General features: G+C 41.8%; 1 protein-coding gene across 8 annotated transcripts in view; it reads left to right on the top strand.

Annotated features, from left to right (window-relative positions):
- Nucleotides 1–15,736, top strand: part of b3gat1a (beta-1,3-glucuronyltransferase 1 (glucuronosyltransferase P) a) — a 71,543-nt gene extending 55,807 nt beyond the window's left edge. For all 8 annotated transcript variants that reach the window (XM_076989997.1, XM_076990011.1, XM_076990020.1 and 5 more), the window contains 3 exons: nt 8,844–9,140; nt 10,616–10,719; nt 12,194–15,736. In XM_076989997.1, the coding sequence (XP_076846112.1) occupies nt 8,844–9,140; nt 10,616–10,702 (384 nt within the window). In that variant the 3' untranslated portion in view covers nt 10,703–10,719; nt 12,194–15,736. The remainder of the gene's footprint in view (nt 1–8,843; nt 9,141–10,615; nt 10,720–12,193) is intronic.
- Nucleotides 15,737–19,374: the final 3,638 nt, after the last annotated feature.

Raw genomic sequence — 19,374 nt, 5'->3', positions numbered from 1 at the left:
CAAAAAAATGGGTTTGGGCATTAAGTGATATTTGGGACACTTACCTACAGTGTGAACATAGCCTTCTAAATAGTTAATTTACAATCCATTACGCTTTATTTATTATGACTTGTATCAGGACATAATTGGAGGTCTTTTATATAGAAATCATTATGTTGGCTTGCGAAGCAGCCAACATACTGTTCTCCCTATTCTTCTTATTCTTCTTCTTATTATTATTATTCTATTCGAGTTTTCGGTAACTTTCACAGGTCGCAGTTTTTGAGCTAGAACCTTGAAAATTGGCAGGTTCACAGATCCCATATGGAAGAAGTGTGCTTGTGCTTTTGGGACATGTCGGACATACGGTGTCCTCAGGACAAGTCCTCAAAGTTGACTTTTTCCCATAGAGAATGAATGGCGGAATGTTCAGAAATGTCCCCAGTTAGTGTGCTCTCATGAAAAATCTCCTGGATAAACAGCTGTAAATTCCTTCCACTTTCATCTAGAAGCTCCATTTAAATTTTAAATGAGAGAGAAATTTGTCCTTTCTGGCAGGCCAAAATATCTAATCATTTTATTAATTACTTTTAGAGTTATGAGCATTTGTTTGGCACTAGACACAGAAAACTGCCCCATTAACTCCCATGTTAATTTCTCAAAATCAGAACTGTCTTTTTCACAATTAGCCTGTTTTTAACTTGTCATAAATCAGAAAATATTGGGTCAAACAACACACAAATTACACGAAAATGATCAGCCAGGGGTCCTCTCTCATACAATATCTTCGGTTAAGCGATACGTTAAATAGAGCCCGAACTACGACCGTTTGTTCGGAGGGTGCAAATCACATTAAACAAGGCGTCTACAGTGGCAGAGACCGTGTTTCAGTTAAGGGATTTTTCACAATTAGCCTGTTTTTAACTTGTCATAAATCAGAAAATATTGGGTCAAACAACACACAAATTACACGAAAATGATCAGCCAGGGGTCCTCTCTCATACAATATCTTCGGTTAAGCGATACGTTAAATAGAGCCCGAACTACGACCGTTTGTTCGGAGGGTGCAAATCACATTAAACAAGGCGTCTACAGTGGCAGAGACCGTGTTTCAGTTAAGGGATTTTTCACAATTTGCCTGTTTTTAACTTGTCATAAATCAGAAAATATTGGGTCAAACAACACACAAATTACACCAAAATGATCAGCCAGGGGTCCTCTCTCATACAATATCTTCGGTTAAGCGATACGTTAAATAGAGCCCGAACTACGACCGTTTGTTCGGAGGGTGCAAATCACATTAAACGAGGCTCCTCCACTCAGAGTGGTGTCAGTTATGTTGAATGTGTCTCCCCCTCCCCCTCACACACGTACGCACACACACATGCATCTCTCTCATACCCACTCCACACAGACACACACAGATGGAGCAGAGGAACAGATGGGGAAGATGGAGCAGAGGGGCAGATGGGGCAGGTAGAGCAGCAGGGCAGGTAGAGCAGCGGGGCAGATGGAGCAGACGGGCAGATGGGGCAGATAAAGCAGATGGGGCAGAAGGGCAGATGGATCAGAGGGGCAGATAGAGCAGATGGAGCACACACGCACGGAACCTCTTCTCTCCCTCAGTCCCTGCAGCAGTATTAACTGTATAACTGAACAACCACTCAATTTTAACTAACCCACAACCAATTACCCCTCAACAGTAATTGCCCCACCACAGGTAAATACCCCCTCAACAAAACATTCCACATCTAAACAAGCTTTTAACAGGAACTACACAGTAATCTTTATACCCATCAACAACAATAACCCCAACAGGTCAATAACCCCTCAATATCAACTACCCCACAGCCAATTACCCCTCAGCAGTAATTGCCCCAAACAGCTATATTACCTATTCACCGCAACAACACCATTAAACGAATAGCCTTCAACAATATCAAATACATCTGCATTAACTACCCCAATGGCAATAGCCCCTCAACAGTAATTGCCCCACCACAGGTAATTGCCCCTCAACAACAAATACAACATCTAAACAAGCTTTTAACAGGAACTACACAGAAATCTTTAAAGCTATCAACAACAATAACTCCAACAGGTCAATAACCCCTCAATGTCAACTACCCCACACCCAATTACCCCTCAACAGTTATTGCCCCACCACAGGTAAATACCCCCTCAACAAAACATTCCACATCTAAACAAGCTTTTAACAGGAGCTACACAGTAATCTTAATAGCCATCAACAACAATAACCCCAACAGGTCAATAACCCCTCAATGTCAACTACCCCACAGCCAATTACCCCTCAGCAGTAATTACCCCAAACACCTAAACTACTCCTTAACCGCAACATAATCTAACAATGATGACATTAAAACAACCTTTAACATTAGGCCATCAACATTCAAAACAGCGTTTCGACTGCTTTGCAAGCCAACATAAAGTTTGTTCACAAACTTTGCCTATCTAGTTAATATTGCAATTTAACCGTGTTTATGTACAAAACACTGTTAAGAACGTATGCAAATTATTGAAAATGAGAGAATAATCTAAATTGACATGTAATTAGTGTGTAGGTTTAGGTAGTATAAAGTGACTGGAGTTTATTCCTTTAACACTAACAGAGTTTAATAATTAACTAATTCTTCAAGCTATGTTCCATATTCTAAGAGTAGGTTTTTAATTAGAGGTTAACAAGTTTTTTAAAAAGTCAATTTGTGCCCAATGTTCTAAAGTAAAGATTATTTTATAGCTTTTTTAAATGGAATATGATCAATGTAAGTTAATCTCTAGGGCAAATTAAGCATAATACTTTTAATTAAGCATAATGCCTGCCATATAGGAAATTTGACTATTATGCAAGCTTCGGTTCTTGAAAGAAATTAACATTCTAACCGCACTTATCAAGCTGAAATTTAGAAAAACCTTTCTCTGCTTAAACACATCTGTGTAGGTGTTATAGACTGCACAATGATTGACATTGAACTTAAAACAACTAACGGCAGCAAGGGTTTTGCTTTATTATATATATTTGTTTTTGCTTTTTGACAGGAGTTGGTCTTTGAATTTGCATTTTCAAAATTGTTCCCTATTACAGAAAATTGTGAACTACATAGTGTGTCAGGTCATCCACTTTGCAGGGATGTTTGAGGTCTGTACAGTAAATTGGTTTCCCACCATAATGTTGAAAGCCGAATTGCTTTTACTGCAGCAATTCCAAAACTTTCAATTGAAAATTTATATATATATATATATATATATATATATATATATATATATATATATATATATATATATATATATATAAATAGAGAGAGAGACAGTTTGTTCCCATTCACTAGTTCATTTCAGACTTTATACTGTCATCTGTTCATTACTCGTACTTAAAGACCATGTAACATATAAAATTAAAAATTGAACTTAAAATTACAAATGTATGATACTAAACTAGAGTTTTATATGAACATTAATCCAAAAACAACCACATTGGTTCATTAGTCCAAGCTGCTTGATTGATAGTCTGCTGGTACAGACAAGAAACCGAATATAATGGCTCACCATGGGAGAATTGGAGTAATACAATAGTACATATACAAATTTGCTCAGGCATATAATTCAGGCACCAGATGCGCTCCATCCACAGACGCTGATGGAATGGTAGGGTTTTACATTTTGTATCATGATGAAAACGAAACCATAAGCTTAGACACAAATTGCTAGTTCTGTGGATGGTGAAAAATGTTTAATAGATTTCACAAAATAACCTAGTACTTGCTACCTCCATTTTTTTGTGGATAATATTAGGGCAGCTTGACCGAATGTTTTCTTTTTTCTTCGATATTTTTAGAATTAAAGGTGACCTATGAGGTTTTCCTGTTTTTTCTCATTTCTTTTGTGTTCCATTTCTTTTAGCATGTTGTGCATGTAAACATGCAAAGTCACAAAGACCAAAGTACACACCAGAGTGATTAATTCTCTCCCAAAGAAACCGCTTGTCACAGCTGCCTGAAACACCTCATTGGAGTTTCTACCATTTTTCTTGTTACATGGTGATATAATCATGTAACACTTTGCATATTGCCCAACTACTGGCAAGCTTAGCACAGCCTCACACAATGACAATGAGGTCTGTGTCCTGAAGGGAAATCTCCTTTGTATGAACCGTCAAAGGCAGAACCACAGAGAAATCAGTGGTTGAAATTAATTTTTACCACAGTTTCCTCCAGTGGTTCCAATTATTTCACTGTGTCCATGGTGTTCCGATTATTTGTCCTACCTTGTCAAAATGTACTTTATGGAGGACTGAATCCAAATTGTGCACAGGTTGATGCTTTTGCCTAGTTTAATCCTAAATGACATGGGAGTCCCAACAGACAACCTGTAAGTATGCATTATCATTTGTGGATTTGTGATATTCACCAACCTAGTGTCTAGTAGTCTAGTAGTCTACAGACTCGTGGTTGACCATTCAGTAATTGGTTGACCAATCAGTGATCAGTGTGGTAATTTGACTGTGACATCATGGACAGAACAGAAGCAGGAGGCGGAGTCAGAGCTACAAAGTGTTTAGTAGCCTGCTGGGCTTAAATACAGGCAAACGGCAAAAGACAGACTGGCAATGCAAAATACAGATGTGTAGGTGAGCTAAGTTTACTTGGGGTGAATCCAGCATCCTTAGATCCTTAATCCCAAGTAACAATTCAGAATTCAAAAACATTGCAAACAAAAAAAAATCAGGAAACAAAGTGAAACCAAATGAAGCAAGAAATATAAGCAGGAACACGGAAAGAACAGAAACTAATGGTGCAAACGAATTAAGCCATTAGTAACACCAATAAAACACAAAGGGCCTTATAATCAAAGACCAATAACTACACAGGGAAATGTGGGGTATATTGGAATATTAAAAATGCAGTGAAGTGAAAGTTATTCAGTTTCCTTTCCTGACGTAAAGTCAGCTGGAGAAGCAAACTGCAGTAGTTACATTGATTACCAAAAATGTGCCATAAATGAAGGATGGGAATTCACATGACAAAGGGCAGGACCAGGAATAAAACCATAACAACGGAGCACATGGTTAGTTGCCACGAGAACCACTACACTAGAGGAGGGGAACTGTGACGACCAATCAGAGAGCTGAATGAGTTCATTTGGAGGTGGGGGCATTAAAGTCAAAAGAGCTCTAACAGAGAATTTCAGATAGAAGGTGAAAAGAGCTGTATCATATGAGAGAAATGTGGTTTTAGGACATTGAAGCATGCAAATCTATTCTAGTACAGTCCAAAAATAAATTTATGAAAAGTGACAATGAGCATAATAGGCCTTCTTTTAACTCATTGCATTAGAAGAGGCAGTCTTAGGGCGTACTCACACTAGGCACGGTTTGCTGGTTCCGTGCTGGGGCCCGGTTATCCCCCCTCCCCACTCCCCCGCTGGCCTGCACTCACACTCGCTTCAGCAACCCGGCCCGAGCACGCTTACGTCATCACAACGCCGCTTTATTTGGAAAAAAAGTGCGCTCGCACAACACTATAGAGTTCACGATTCTCTTTTTATTGTATTTTTGGAGTGCAGAAACACGGTGCAAGCACAGATTTATCGATAATTTAACACAACGATTGTCTGCTAATCGCTTTGCCGCTATGACTGTTTAACGTGAGCGTCGCATCACTGATGTCATGTTTGAGTTCCAGCGAAATGAACCAATCAGACGAGGCACCAAGCGGGCCCGGGCACGGATAGCGCTCACACTAGAAGCGAACCGTGCCCGAGTCCACATGAATCGTGCCCTGGCCCACCTCTTCAAAGCGGGCCCGAGCACGGTTAACTGATCCGGGCCCGGGCACGGTTGGAGCGCTCACACTAGCCAAACGAACCGTGCTTCGGCAGGCAACCGTGCCCGGGCCCGGATCACAGAGCCTAGTGTGAGTACGCCCTTAGTGTCAGCAGGATGTCCTGATTTGTGTGAGACTATTAGGTCTACAAAGAATCTTACTACATGTCTATTTCTGCATTATAATGATCCATATGTATTAACATTACGACATATGTTGCAAGCTATGGAAAACAGCTATACGTGTACCCTTAGAACCACTCGTAGATGCAAATTATTCTGTAAATCTGACTTTTGCTCAATGGAGAGCTTACTTTGTTGCTTAGATTCAGAGAGAGAGAGAGAGAGAGAGAGAGAGAGAGAGAGAGAGAGTAGAATATCTAGGACAGATGTCAGCTTTGTGACTGAGTGCACACAATACATTTTACACAGCATAAAGACCTCCCTTTTCACGTCTCAAAGAGGAATTCTGACAAAATACTTTAGTTTTGTACTTGCCTTTGAAAAGCCTTCAGAGGTCACCTCTTGTATCCATTACAATACCAGAAACAAGTTTGGAAGTGTTACTGAAAATCTGCTTTTCATAGCCTTAAAGGCATTTTAATCTAAGGGTTTATGCCAGGACTATTCTTAACAAAGCAGTGACGCTGTCATGGCAGTAGTATGATACTGGGGTTTTGTGCTGGTATGAGTGTGTAACCTTACCATTAAAGACAAGAACAAACAGAGCAACAGATGGGTTGTAGTCTGTATCTATACATGTGTAATGTGCTTGTAATAACCATTTCTAGCAATGTGGTGGTGAATGAAGTTGTGCTACAGAATTGCTCCTTATCTGTATCTTGTATCAGTATCTTGTATCCTGCGTAGGTTACATTCCATCCTTCAGAGTACTTTAAGGTACATCATCTCACGTCATTATTTACTGCAGCTCTTCTGTTCTGATACATTGCCTCGGTACTGTTTTCTAGAGCAAGTCTACTACTGTTTGTTTCCTATATATTACATTTTAACCAGTACCGGAACATTCTAATCCTTTTCAAAAGGACTAATGCCAGAAGTCTGTTTGACATGCAGTGAACTAGAGGAATAACAGCGCAGACAGAAGAATATCTCTTTCTATCCCTCTGTTGTGCCTCACTCCCTCTCTTTCCTGCTGTTTTTCTCATGAAATATGCATGTGCTTCTGTTTGAAGCAGCACTGCTGGGATAGGTGTATTAATTACTGGGCTTTTAATAAAACTGCTTATGTAGGCAATGGTTTGGAGCATGGCTTATTTACAGAACTTATCTATTTTTACCCTCACCTCTTTGTTTCCTTCTCTCCTTCCACACTGCTGCTGATCTGATACACTTTCAGCACCTGGGTACATCATGCCTCTTTTAACCTATTTTTTATGTGCTTGTACTTTTCACCTAAATGCCATTTTCAGTTCAGAACTCTCCCCACATGGCGTGTTAATAACCAACTGGAAGAGTGAGGGTCGCACTTTCCATAGGACACAAGAGGTCAACGGTCTCCTCCAACGTTTCTGCCGAACGTCTCATTGTGATTGGAGAAGGAGTGCGTGACGAGCAGAATTACGCATCCAATCGAATCAGCACATTGCTCTGCAAAAGCAGATGAAGTTTGAGTAGTGCTTATTTCTCAGTCATTCACCAGTCATTCACGCCTTGAATAAACTGACCATGGGCCGACTGGTCTTTCTTGAATCAACCTGGGCTATAAAGGGATGCTTTCTTCAGATGGCAAACCAGTAGATACAGTCTTTCCCCATATTCACATATATATCGTGAATCAGCACTCAGTTATTCTGGGTATGTCACCTTCCACTATCAGTTTGCCATCAATGCCAACACAGTTACACTCTTTTCCTTAGATCTGTGCTGAGTCCCCCTATGCTTGGCTCACCCAATACGCATTTCTCTCTTTTTGACGATTGTTCGATTCAGCACTTCTTTGCCCCTTTGTTTCTTTGACCTCGTCCTCTTACACTCTGACACGATTTGCCGAACAAACGTCTTCCCCCGGACTACGCCGGTCCGTCCGCCTTGTTGTGGCCCTGGTTTCATAAACGCGGCTCTAGCTCTCCTTTCTTGCTGCTGAAAAACGGAACAGAAAAGAGCAGCTTTGAGCTCAGGCAATGAGAGGCAGGAGAAGAAAGCAGCCGGCGGTACAGTAAACTAGGCCAGGCTCCCACTGTCATTTCTCCCTTCACACAGCCTGTTTCAGCAGGACGCATGTTGGCCAAGAGCCGCAACGATGCACACACTACATATATGTTCGTTAAGCCGTTGAGAAAAGAGTGTTCTTTTTGGAATGAAAAATAAAATTCAGTATAATTTGTTAGAAAATGAAGCAAAGTTTCAGGGAAAGATTATATCAAATATGTGGCAATAGTGGGCAGACACATAAAAAAGACCTTTAGTGTCGTAGAGAATTGTTGGACACCTCTGGCTGGTGCATTAGGTACAAGAAGAGACAACCACATCCCTCAGACTCCCCCCCTTCACCATTCATTAGTCAGCTTCCTTTTATCATGTGGACCGCTTGTGTTCGGTAGCATACAAAAAGCTTGGATGGACGGAGGGAGAGTTTGAAGCAGGAAGATTAAAGAGTCCTGCATGCCCCCCCATCCCTCATTGGATCTCCTCAAACGACCTGCTTACATTCGATCTTGCTGCTCTGTTCTTCTGTAAGGGCAGCCACCTCTCCTCTGAGCTCTGCACATGTACCTCCCGGGTGTCCTTAATGGGTTCTGTTCACAAGCCTCCCACTTTAGCCATTAGGTACACAACATTATAGAGAGGGGGATCTCACCACAAACTAAAGGCAGTTCGTTTTTTGGTCTGAAGACAGCAAATGCACGGTCAGCGTCACCGTTAGGAGTTATTAAAATTGCTAATTCATCTCTGACCTACTAAAATAAAATTTAAAAAGCAAAAATGGAGGAAGACAGCGCCTGAGGCATTTAACTTCAGCCTGTTTAACCCCCACTTCCTGCCCCTTTCTGTTGCTCTGCAGATGCGCCCCACCCGCAAGGTGTCCGTCTGGCCTGTGGCGTTCGTCGGAGGGCTGCGGTACGAGTCGCCCAAGGTCAATGCTGCGGGCAAGGTGTACGGCTGGAAAACTGTGTTTGACCCTCACCGGCCCTTCGCCATCGACATGGCAGGCTTCGCCATCAACCTGCGCCTCATCCTGTTCAAGCCGCAGGCCTACTTCAAACTACGTGGAGTTAAAGGGGGTTATCAGGAGAGCAGCCTGCTCAGAGAGCTCGTCACGCTGAACGACCTAGAGCCTAAAGCAGCCAATTGCACTAAGGTGAGGAGACGCGTGCTTTTATGTAGATGTTTTCATCTACGAGTGGGGCAGTTACTGGGAGAACCATTTTTTAAAAACTTTGCTTTGACGCTAGTTAGCGGTTTACACTGCAAGTGCTACACAGCCTCCCAAAATGCTGCTATTTCAAATAGTGCCGTCAGCAGTGTCATTTTTCTTTCGCTAAGTTCGGGGACGTCATTTACATAGAAAGGGAACACACACACGCACACACAATTACCCCATTTCTCAAAAGCCAAGTGTAACAGTTAGCCTGTTCTACCTGGCTAAGTGGGCGCGGGGCTAGCAGACCCAGCTCACACACAGATGCATTATTCATGAGGAGCAGTGGTGAGGAAGAGGAGGGGGCCTACAGAGGAGGGATAGCAGGGCTGAACTGAGGGAGCGAGGATGAGGAGCTATCTCGTCCTTTAGGAATCATTTGTATGAAGAGCCGTCTCCAGGGCAGCGGTTGCTATCGACGACTAGCGTGACCCCATGCACTGCAGCCATCCTGCAGCTCTGCGGGACAGTAGCGGGTGTTTTGCGGCCGTTATGAGGAAGCACAGAGGCGCGTGTGTGCGATCGTTATATCTGAACGTCCTCCGATGGCAGCACTGAGGAATTCAAATCTAGGTTGCATAAGCAGGTACTTAATTATTATGTGCCAAACCTCTCGAGTTCCTACATAAGATGAAAACACATAGACACACCACAGAACCACTCTGTGATTTCACACATTGATTTCTCTGGTGCAGCTCTGCAGAGTGATTATGTGCTTGTGTTTTTGTGTGTGTGTGTGTGTGTGTGTGTGTGTGTGTGTGTGTGTGTGTGTGTGTGTGTGTGTGTGTGTTTGTGCGGGTGCGTGTGTGCTTGTGTCGGTAGTTCGATGTGGGTGTGTTTGTGTGTGTGTGTGTTTGTGTCAGTAGGTGGGTGTGTGTGTGTGTTTGTGTGTATGTGTGTGTTTGTGTCAGTAGGTGGGTGTGTTTGTGTGTATGTGTGTGTTTGTGCGGGTGTGTGTGTTGTGTCGGTGTGTGTGTGTATGTGTGTTTGTGCAGGTGTGTGTGTTGTTGGTAGGTCGGTGTGGGTGTGTTTGTGCGGGTGTGTGTGTGTTTGTGTCAGTAGGTGGGTGTGTGTGTGTTTGTGCGGGTGCGTGTGTGTGTGTGTGTGTCGGTAGGTGTGTGTGTGTGTGCGGGGGTGTGTGTGTGTGTGTGTGTGTGTGTGTGTGTGTGAGTGTGTTGTGTCGGTAGGTGGGTGTGGGTGTGTGTTCAAAAAAGTGGGTCCCACAACACCACAGCACTTAGAATTCAGTGGTATGGGGAGATGGTTAAAGAAAAAAGTCCCACACAAAAGCATCATTCATTTGCTCCTGTACACACTGTGAGAGTTTCAACACAATGGTGCCCAAGACACAGAAGAGAATACTATGTTCTTGATTTTCTACAAATGGTGGTTATGTGTTTTTTCATATCTGGCAGATTCTCGTGTGGCACACGAGGACGGAAAAGCCTGTCCTGGTGAATGAAGGCAAGAAAGGCTTCACAGACCCAAACGTGGAGATTTGACATCCACTTCAACTCTGGTAAACAAGCAAGCAAACACCAAACACTCTGTTGAGAGCTAGTCACTTTCAATCAGTCAGACACTCACTTTGAACCTGCTGGTGAGTCCAGATTCAGCAAAATCCACAATGACAAAGACGTTCACTGATGCTGCTTAAGTGATAAATTACACAATCTTACATGCACTATTTTGCCAAAAGTATTCGCTCACCCATCCAAGTTATCAGAATCAGGTGTTCCAATCACTTACATGGCCATAGGTGTATAAAATTAAGCACCTAGGCATGCAGACTGTTTTACAAACATTTGTGAAAGAATGGGTCACTCTCAGGAGCTCAGTGAATTTCAGCGTGGAACTGTGATAGGATGCCACCTGTGCAATAAATCCAGTCGTGAAATTTCCTCTCCTAAATATTCCACAGTCAACTGTCAGCTGTATTATAATAAAATGGAAGTGTTTGGGAATGACAGCAACTCCGCCATGAAGTGGTTGGACACGTAAACTGACGGAGCGAGTTCAGCGGATGCTGAAGCACATAGTATGAAGAGAACTTTCTGCAGAGTCAATCACTACAGACATTCAAACGTCATGTGGCCTTCAGATTAGCTCCAGAACAGTGTGCAGAGAGCTTCATGGAATGGGTTTCCATGGTCGAGCAATTGCATCCAAGCCATACATCACCAAGTGCAATGCAAAGCGTCAGATGCAGTGGTGTAAAGCATATCATCACTGGACTGTAGAGCAGTGGAGAAACGTTCTCTGGAGTGACGAATCACGCTTCTCCATCTGGAAATCTGATGGACGAGTCTGAGTTTGGTGGTTGCCAGGAGAACAGTACTTGTCTGACTGCATTGTGCCAAGTGTAAAGTTTGGTAGAGGGGGGATTATTATTATGGTGTGGGGTTGTTTTTCAGGAGCTGGGCTTGGCCCCTTAGTTCCAGTGAAAGGAACTCAATGCTTCAGCATACCAAGACATTTTGTACATTTCCATGCTCCCATCTTTGTGGGAACAGTTTGGAGCTGGCCCCTTGCTCTTCATGACTGTGCACCAGTGCACAAAGCAAGATCCATAAAGACATGGATGGCAGAGTCTGATGTGGATGAACTTGACTGGCCTGCCAGTTCTTCTCGTCCAACATCAGTATGTGACCTCACAAATGTGCTTCTGGAAGAATGGTCGAAAATCCCCATAAACACACTCCTACATCTTGTGGACAGCCTTCCCAGAAGAGGTGAAGCTGTTCTAGCTGCTAAGGATGGACTTCATATTGAACCCTATGGATTAGGAATGGGATGTCACTTAAGGTCATATGTGAGTCAAGGAAGGTGAGCAAATACTTTTGGCAATATAGTGTATGTATATATAATGTTTTAGGTGTGCATATAATTAACGTATGTCTAATTTATACTCGTTACATTTATAGCAAGTGTGATATATAATTTTAATGTCTTTTCATGTGTGTTTGTTCAATGGCTGTACTGATGTCTTTCAGGCATTTGACTAAGCTGAGGTCCAACAGGAACATACAGAGACCGTACCTCAGAACCAAACCTTGAGACAAGAATTCTTGTTCCTAGTAACTATAACTAAATAAAACGTAAAGCTACAGATGTATCTCTCAAAGCACAGATTGGATAAACACGGCAATATTTCTCAGTATTTTGTAAGACCAGACACGGAGAGCAAGCTTGTGACAGAAACAAGTAAAGGAAGCCGTGGCATGTCTGTGCCGTGCCCTTATCGTCTGCTCACAGGAGACAGCACAGCGAAGAACCAGGGAGAAGCCGCACACCCGGCTGATGGTCTCAGACCTTGCCCAGCGTGCGGTAATCTGCCTGAGCCAGGAGTGCAGGAGTCCACATTGACCGGAACATACCCAAAGGGGTGGGAGGAGTCCACGGGACAGATTCAGCAGTCTCCTCCATTGTTGATGTTTTGCTAGCCGGCGAATGGAACTTCGAGTTAATCTCTCGGACCAGACTCTTCAGACATTAGCGCATACGTAGAAGGGAACGTCTTTCTTTTTTAACGTAACACAATGTCTAGTTTTGGTTTAATGTTCATTTGCTGTTTGCGTTCGCTGTCTCGCTAGCTCAGAAGTGCTGAATTGGTTCTGGATTCTTGTTGCCTCAACTGAAATACAGGTCCTCAAAGTTTTTTGAAGCGTCATTGCGATATTACTCACATACTGAGCCTAGCAGCTATGTTGAATCTGGCACTGAGTGAGCATATAACACTCCGTATGACTACACTTTAAACGAATACGAACAACACTTAAATATGTCCAGTGTTCCAGTGCGGACTCTGCATTGTAAATACTTAACAAGTGAACAATCCTAGACTTCAAAATGAAGTGGTCTAGCAGTAAACCAAGCAAGCAATGTAACTACTGTATTTATAATTCAGTGTTAAGACTGAAGAATTATTTACTAGGACGTCCACAAGCTACAGCATAAGACTTTGCACATGCGCAGAGGGGGCGAGGGATCGAGGGGGGGGTTCTGGACGGTACAACCACATGTCGTCTCACCATGGTTAAGTGAGTGGAGCGTGGATAGAAGGAGATGTGTTGATGAACAACTCTCCCGTGAACATCAGCTGTGTCTCATGTATCAGAAGAAAAGCCCCGGACTCTGACTCCTCACCGGAGGCCTGACAGGAGAAGATGTAAAGCTAATATTAGACGAGCAGCAGGTCGTGGGGGTCTGCAATAAACGTTTGAAGGATTATTGCTAGGGAGATTCTTACAATGCGAGGGGATTTACTCGTCGTTCATAGCTTATGTATTGGGTGACTTTTTGGTATGAAATTAGTAAAATAAACAGGAAATGGTCACATCTCTAGATAGTAATAAAAAAAAAAAACAGGCACGTGTGTGTGTCCTAGACTCAAAAACAACTCCGAGCTAAATGCTTAAGCATCGGTGTATGTTAGTCTTCACAAGTACAGCCTTCAGTAAGACTCATGGTACATGCATGTGACAGATGATCCTCTCCCTTTGCTGTCCTAACTGGAACCGATTTTTACAGGTAAAAATCTGTTCTGTTGCACAATTTCTGACTACTATCGGCAGTACTGAGAAAAAGTTATTCAAGCACAACAGATTCTGATCTTGTAAAAATCACAAGGCAAAAAATGTGGTTAGTCTCTCACACATATAACATAGTATCTGCGCAGTTTCAAGGTTCATCTCCAAGGACACCCACCAATGAGCTTTCTAATTTATTTTTTTTTTCCTTGAGCGCTTCATTTTTTTTTACACTGTACATAATTTTTCATACCACGTTATGCGTTTAGTGATCGGTCACAAGGCTCCATTAAAGAACGCCTCGACGGCATAGCGCGCGAGTCGTTTTCCACGTAGGCTGCCGTGGGGCTACTGAAATAAGACATCCCCTTATAAGAGTCTGGGTTTGGTGGGATCGAGGGATTTGACTGAACACACAGCCAGCTCACAGCCTTCTGTCGCCCCTCCAGTCCTGACAAAGCCCCACAGTCCTGCCTGCATTTCAAAAAGCTCTCGAGCTGACGGAGAGCTGTGCAGCACACATGCCTCGCAGAGCATCTGCTCCAGCAGCCTAATGAACAACACGAGAGGTCTGCAGGCAAGCGGGGAGGGGGGGAGGAACAAAAATGGCCCCCACCGTCTTCACAGGTGTGTGGAGCAACCACTCAGCCTCGCTTTGCTGCTTCAATAGCCCATCCACCCGCCCGCACCACGAAACTCCGCCTACGAAAGATAGACGAGAAGAAGCTGAGAACCTTGCGTTTTTTTTTTTCTTTTTTCTTTTCATTTACATGTTCGTGCCGGTAGAGACACTTGACGTGGGATTAATTTGACTCCACACTCTATTGATAATTTGTAGCACCCTTTGTGCTCAGCGTCTGCAGTTCGGAATACGCTTCAGACTGCTTTATGCAAATTACGCAGCGAGTTCCTGAAGGTTATTGGCTCTAACGTACGTGATCTGCTTATTTTCACCTGTCTTCACCTCATTAGCGCATAAATATTTGCATTTCTGGTACAGGTTTTTTTTTTGCCCTACATTTTGGGCCACACAGAGGCTGCTGCGGTTTGTGTGAGTTGCCTACACAGCAATGAAATTAGAAATGTGTTAGCTATTGCCTGGTAACTGTTACTAGGAGCAAAAAGACGTATCTCTCCATCTTCATCTCCTGCAAGACAAACCTCACTGGGTAATAGAAAATAACAGAAAAAAGCACTTAAAACTGGGTTTTATATTTACAAGGACGCTCCAGAGTGATGGGTTCACCGTGTACTGCAGTTTTCTAGACACAAGATATGTTGCACAGCAACATCTAGTTGGAGTGAAATGGTGCAACCACCCGTTTGTTTAGTACACTGTAAAAAAAATGCCATGGGAGGTTTTTGTATTTATTCTATATTGATATATTTATTTATTGTATTTATTTTACATGGTAATGTCCTCACTCAAGTATTCGCGTGGTGTCTGACGCTTTAATCCATGTGTTTTTTTAATGCTGACATAGTGCTTGTGGAACACACACACTGGTTAGGAAAAGCGCTTTCTTCCTGAAATGTTTCCAGTATAAATAAAGCATTTGAGGTTTTGAGATGACACAGGTGTGCGGGTCTGGGGGAGAGTCAGGTAAGGAATCGCTGCTTTCTTCAAGGTCCTGTAGAACTTGCCTTTGGTTGTCAGGTGCTTTGTTAGATTTTTTTTTCCCTGCCACCTCTTTGCTTTGAAATTTTTCACACTCCCTGCATTGGTAGTATAAAATTATTAACCAATGACAATCCATTATAATATTACATTACTCAAAGAAAAAAAGGTGTTTGGTGTGGTCACTGACATTAAATGCACAGTATATTGCAACATCTCACTAATGCAGTATAAAGTATCCTTCGTGGGCATTACCATACACACACACACACGCCCAGGTTTCTCCTGTTTTAAACACAACAGCATTTTTGCATGTTCCTCTTGTAAATGTTTTTTTTCACCATGGCTCATTTCACAGAGAAAGACAATAAAACAACAGAAAACAAACATTCCAAAAGAATCGTGTCCTTTATTACTCAATATATTTTCTCTCATCGCCATGAGTCTTCTGATATCAGCTATGCCTACATTTAAGATGAGTTGTGTCACCAGTCTAGTCAGAATTAATGTTTTCAAACCTACAGTGGTGCATTTGTAAACGCTGTTTTCTTTCAACTTGCCTATTGTGAAGTGTCAATCAGATTCTCACCCTGCAGTTCAATGTTCAGTAGTTTGGCACTAATCTTTCAGCCATTAATGCTTTGCTTGATTCAGCCTACAAAATGTTGTTTTAGTATAAATGTGGTAATCTGAGAAAAATTGCATTGTGATCCATATATTTACAGACTTTTATAGGTTAAAGAGCTTTACTGGACTTGAACAACTAAAATTTTTATTATTTATTTGTAGGTATTTTTAGTGCCTCAGCTGGTTCAGCTGACCTGTTTTACACTGGGGCTTTTTACTACTTCCATTGCAGGCTTTTTTTTAATCACAGTTGATTGTGAAGTCACTACTCAGTCACTGCTCAGCTACTACACAGTCACTGCTCAGTCACGGCTGAAGCCTTTACAAAACAGCATTAATGCTCTGTATTGTCCTCACATCGCAGGAGAAGAACAAACATATCACGCCATGTTATTAAAAGAGAAAGTAAAAAAAAAATTAAAAGAGAAAGTAAAAAAGAAAGTAGAAAAACACTTAATGAGTATTGGTTAGTGCATTTGGTCAGATATATATATAAGATGTAAACACCCCACATCTCAGTAGCAGACTGACCTAATATACTCGGTGTATCTCCTTACCTGTGCTACATTGGTGTTTTGAGTTTTGTATATCTGCAAAGCAGCGGGAGAGTGTGGAGAGTAGTAAACAGAGCTAATAGATGATGACAGAAATGATTCCCTGGCTCAGTGGGGGTTTTTCTGAAGTTCAAAATCAAACTGCAGTTCAGTCAGAATAGTCTGTTAATAGGCTGTAGATTTACAGAGAATTTTAGTCATTCCAGAGACCTTAAATAACATACAGTACATAACAGTAAATCTTTTTTCTGGTCACCATACTTTGCTCAAACTCTTGTAAGTCTGAAATAAATTTCCAGCAATAATACCAAAATGCATTTTGCACTATTATTGACCCCCATAACAGCTACAATAAGTCCACCGATTGGCTGTAACCATCTCTGCTACAAGCGGCAGAACAGAGCAGCAACACTTGTTCTTCAGAGGGCCAACATGATTGGCAGTGCCAAAGTGGCGTGGCACAAAAACCTTTCTCCTCCTGTGAAAGAAGGTGAATGGGTTTGTCAGAAGACGGAGCTCACTGCTGTAAATCCCTTCGCTGGGATAATGGAGCATCATAATCTCAGAGATATTCCATCAGAGACACCGGAAGACGCGTCCTGGGCACCATGCCTGTTCACGCCGCCCAGCTTTATGACAGCAGTCTCAAATGCGGCAGCGCTGAGGGGAAACCTGTGTTAGACCCTTTCTCAAAAAACCACAGTTACGGGCAGGTTTGTTTTATTAGGAGGAAATGATTGGTTTGTGGTAGCGTGCTGTGAGCAATACAAGGAAGAGACTGAATGGATAAAAAGCTTTAGTGAGAATTGGGAAGCCACTAAACTCTGAAGATGATGATTGTACTGGGGAAACTAAAAGTTTCTCTTTATTAAGAGACTTCCAGTCTGCAACATGGATGCAGACTATATGATATGACTATATCATAGAGAACAAGGTACAATATAAGGGTGATGTAAGTTTTGTTCTTTCCATGTCCCTGTTAAGTGAGAATGAGCGAGTCTTGCAAAGTACAGTCAAAGCCAGAGGTCAAGCAAAAACAAGTAAAAATGTTATACCTCCCCCTAATGTCCAATTTAAATACTACCAAAGTCGTTGCCATTGTGGTGTGTCTCTATGATATATTACAGAGTTCTGTGGTAATTCTACTATAGAAAAGCAAACCAAATACACTGTCAGTCTATAAAGAATGACCTTAGTTGGGCTTTTGTGATGAGTGTAACGCCAGAAGTGGTACTTTTAGAGTACTGTCTGCCCTTTTTCTGCCTTTAACATCATAATTTCAGCAAAGAAATGTAGGTTAGCACAGTCAGAAAAGAATGAAATCCAAAGGCAAGAAAGGTAGGCTGTATGCTTTCCTTGTTCCAGTTGATGTACCAATCAAATCAGTACTTGATCACGTGGCACTGAACTACTTTTTAAAAAATATGCTGGCACTTTATAACCCAAAGAAGTCTTTTAAATATGTCCAGTACCTCCAAAAATGTTTTGGCCTCCATTCACAACGATTCATTTGTCATCCTGAATTGGTGATCACTCCAATTATGAGTGATCTACTATATCCAAAACCACTTTCTACATAATTGAGTGGAAGATCAAAATGATGTTTTTGAAGATTTTCCTCTTTTAATGAGGTATACTTTAATCCTCCTTCTTAATGTATGGGTGCCAGATGTATCAAAAACTCGAACTGGCACAAATAATTCAATGTGATATCTTTTAAAGTTGCACACATACTAGATTATTCCTTTGGTCCATTAAATTACTTTTTTGGTTGATGGAATGACATGATCAAATTTTTTGCTTAATATTCCAATATGTAAGGTATTCATAATACATAACTGTAATGTACTGACCACTAATTTCATGTATAGCATAATATTAGCACAATACCAATTGTTCACACAAATTAAACTCAGTGTAGTTCCACTTGCAGGACCCAAATGAAAAGTAAAATTGTTAAATGAACAATGATCGTTCTTTTCCTGACTGAACTGAGCTGTTTATCTAGGGTCTTTATTTATTCTCATCAAAGTCTGGCCCCTTTCCTTCAAGATCAAAGACCATAAAGGACTAGTATCCCTCTGATACTTATTAATTACCTGCCCAGATGCCTCAAGCTTTATTTACACAACAAAAACCCACTCTGTGTACTTAAACTGCATAATCAGATTATGGTACTCTAAGATTAAAATGTCATGGGACGTTTCAAAAAGTTGGCAAACTTCATATATTTTTATTAGTTCCTTATCCTTCAGTCTGCTGAATTATTGCCTACAGCCCATGACTCTCAGAAGAAGATAGAAGTGGTTTCACAATTCTGTACATCAACTAGGCACGGGGCTCATCTCTAAGTCATTGGATCCTTTTCACAAATCCAACACCTCACATCATTTATCAAACCGCTCCTTTTTCTGCTACACCAGTTTCAAAGATTCCACGTCTTTCTGCATTAATGCCAATTTCCCCATTCATACCATGTTCAAAACGAGACCCTTTGCTGTTCTGATTAATGGCCCATTGCCTCTGTAACAAATAAATACAATGTGACACACGTAATTTCAGATTCAAATTGAATCAAGTGCACTGAGATAATGAAAAACAATTGTGCAGCCAGAGAAAAGCCCTTACTTGATTAGCTCCTCATGGGAGTCTGTTCCTCTGGTAGGTAGGAGAAGAGCGGTGGGGGAGAAACATAATTTGGTTCTATTAAGAACAAAAAATGCCAAGGCACCATAAGAAATAAATTCAGCATTAAATGAGTTACCCATCAACAGACGACGTGATCCGTCTTCTGCTTCCAACGCAAACACTAGTGCCTCTTGGGGAGCAGATTAAAATAAGACCCT

This window comes from Brachyhypopomus gauderio, chromosome 2 (genome assembly GCF_052324685.1).
Source record: "Brachyhypopomus gauderio isolate BG-103 chromosome 2, BGAUD_0.2, whole genome shotgun sequence".
NCBI lineage: Eukaryota > Metazoa > Chordata > Actinopteri > Gymnotiformes > Hypopomidae > Brachyhypopomus > Brachyhypopomus gauderio.
The sequence above is the reverse complement of the archived record's forward strand: the minus strand, read 5'-3'. Positions and strand labels throughout refer to the sequence as shown.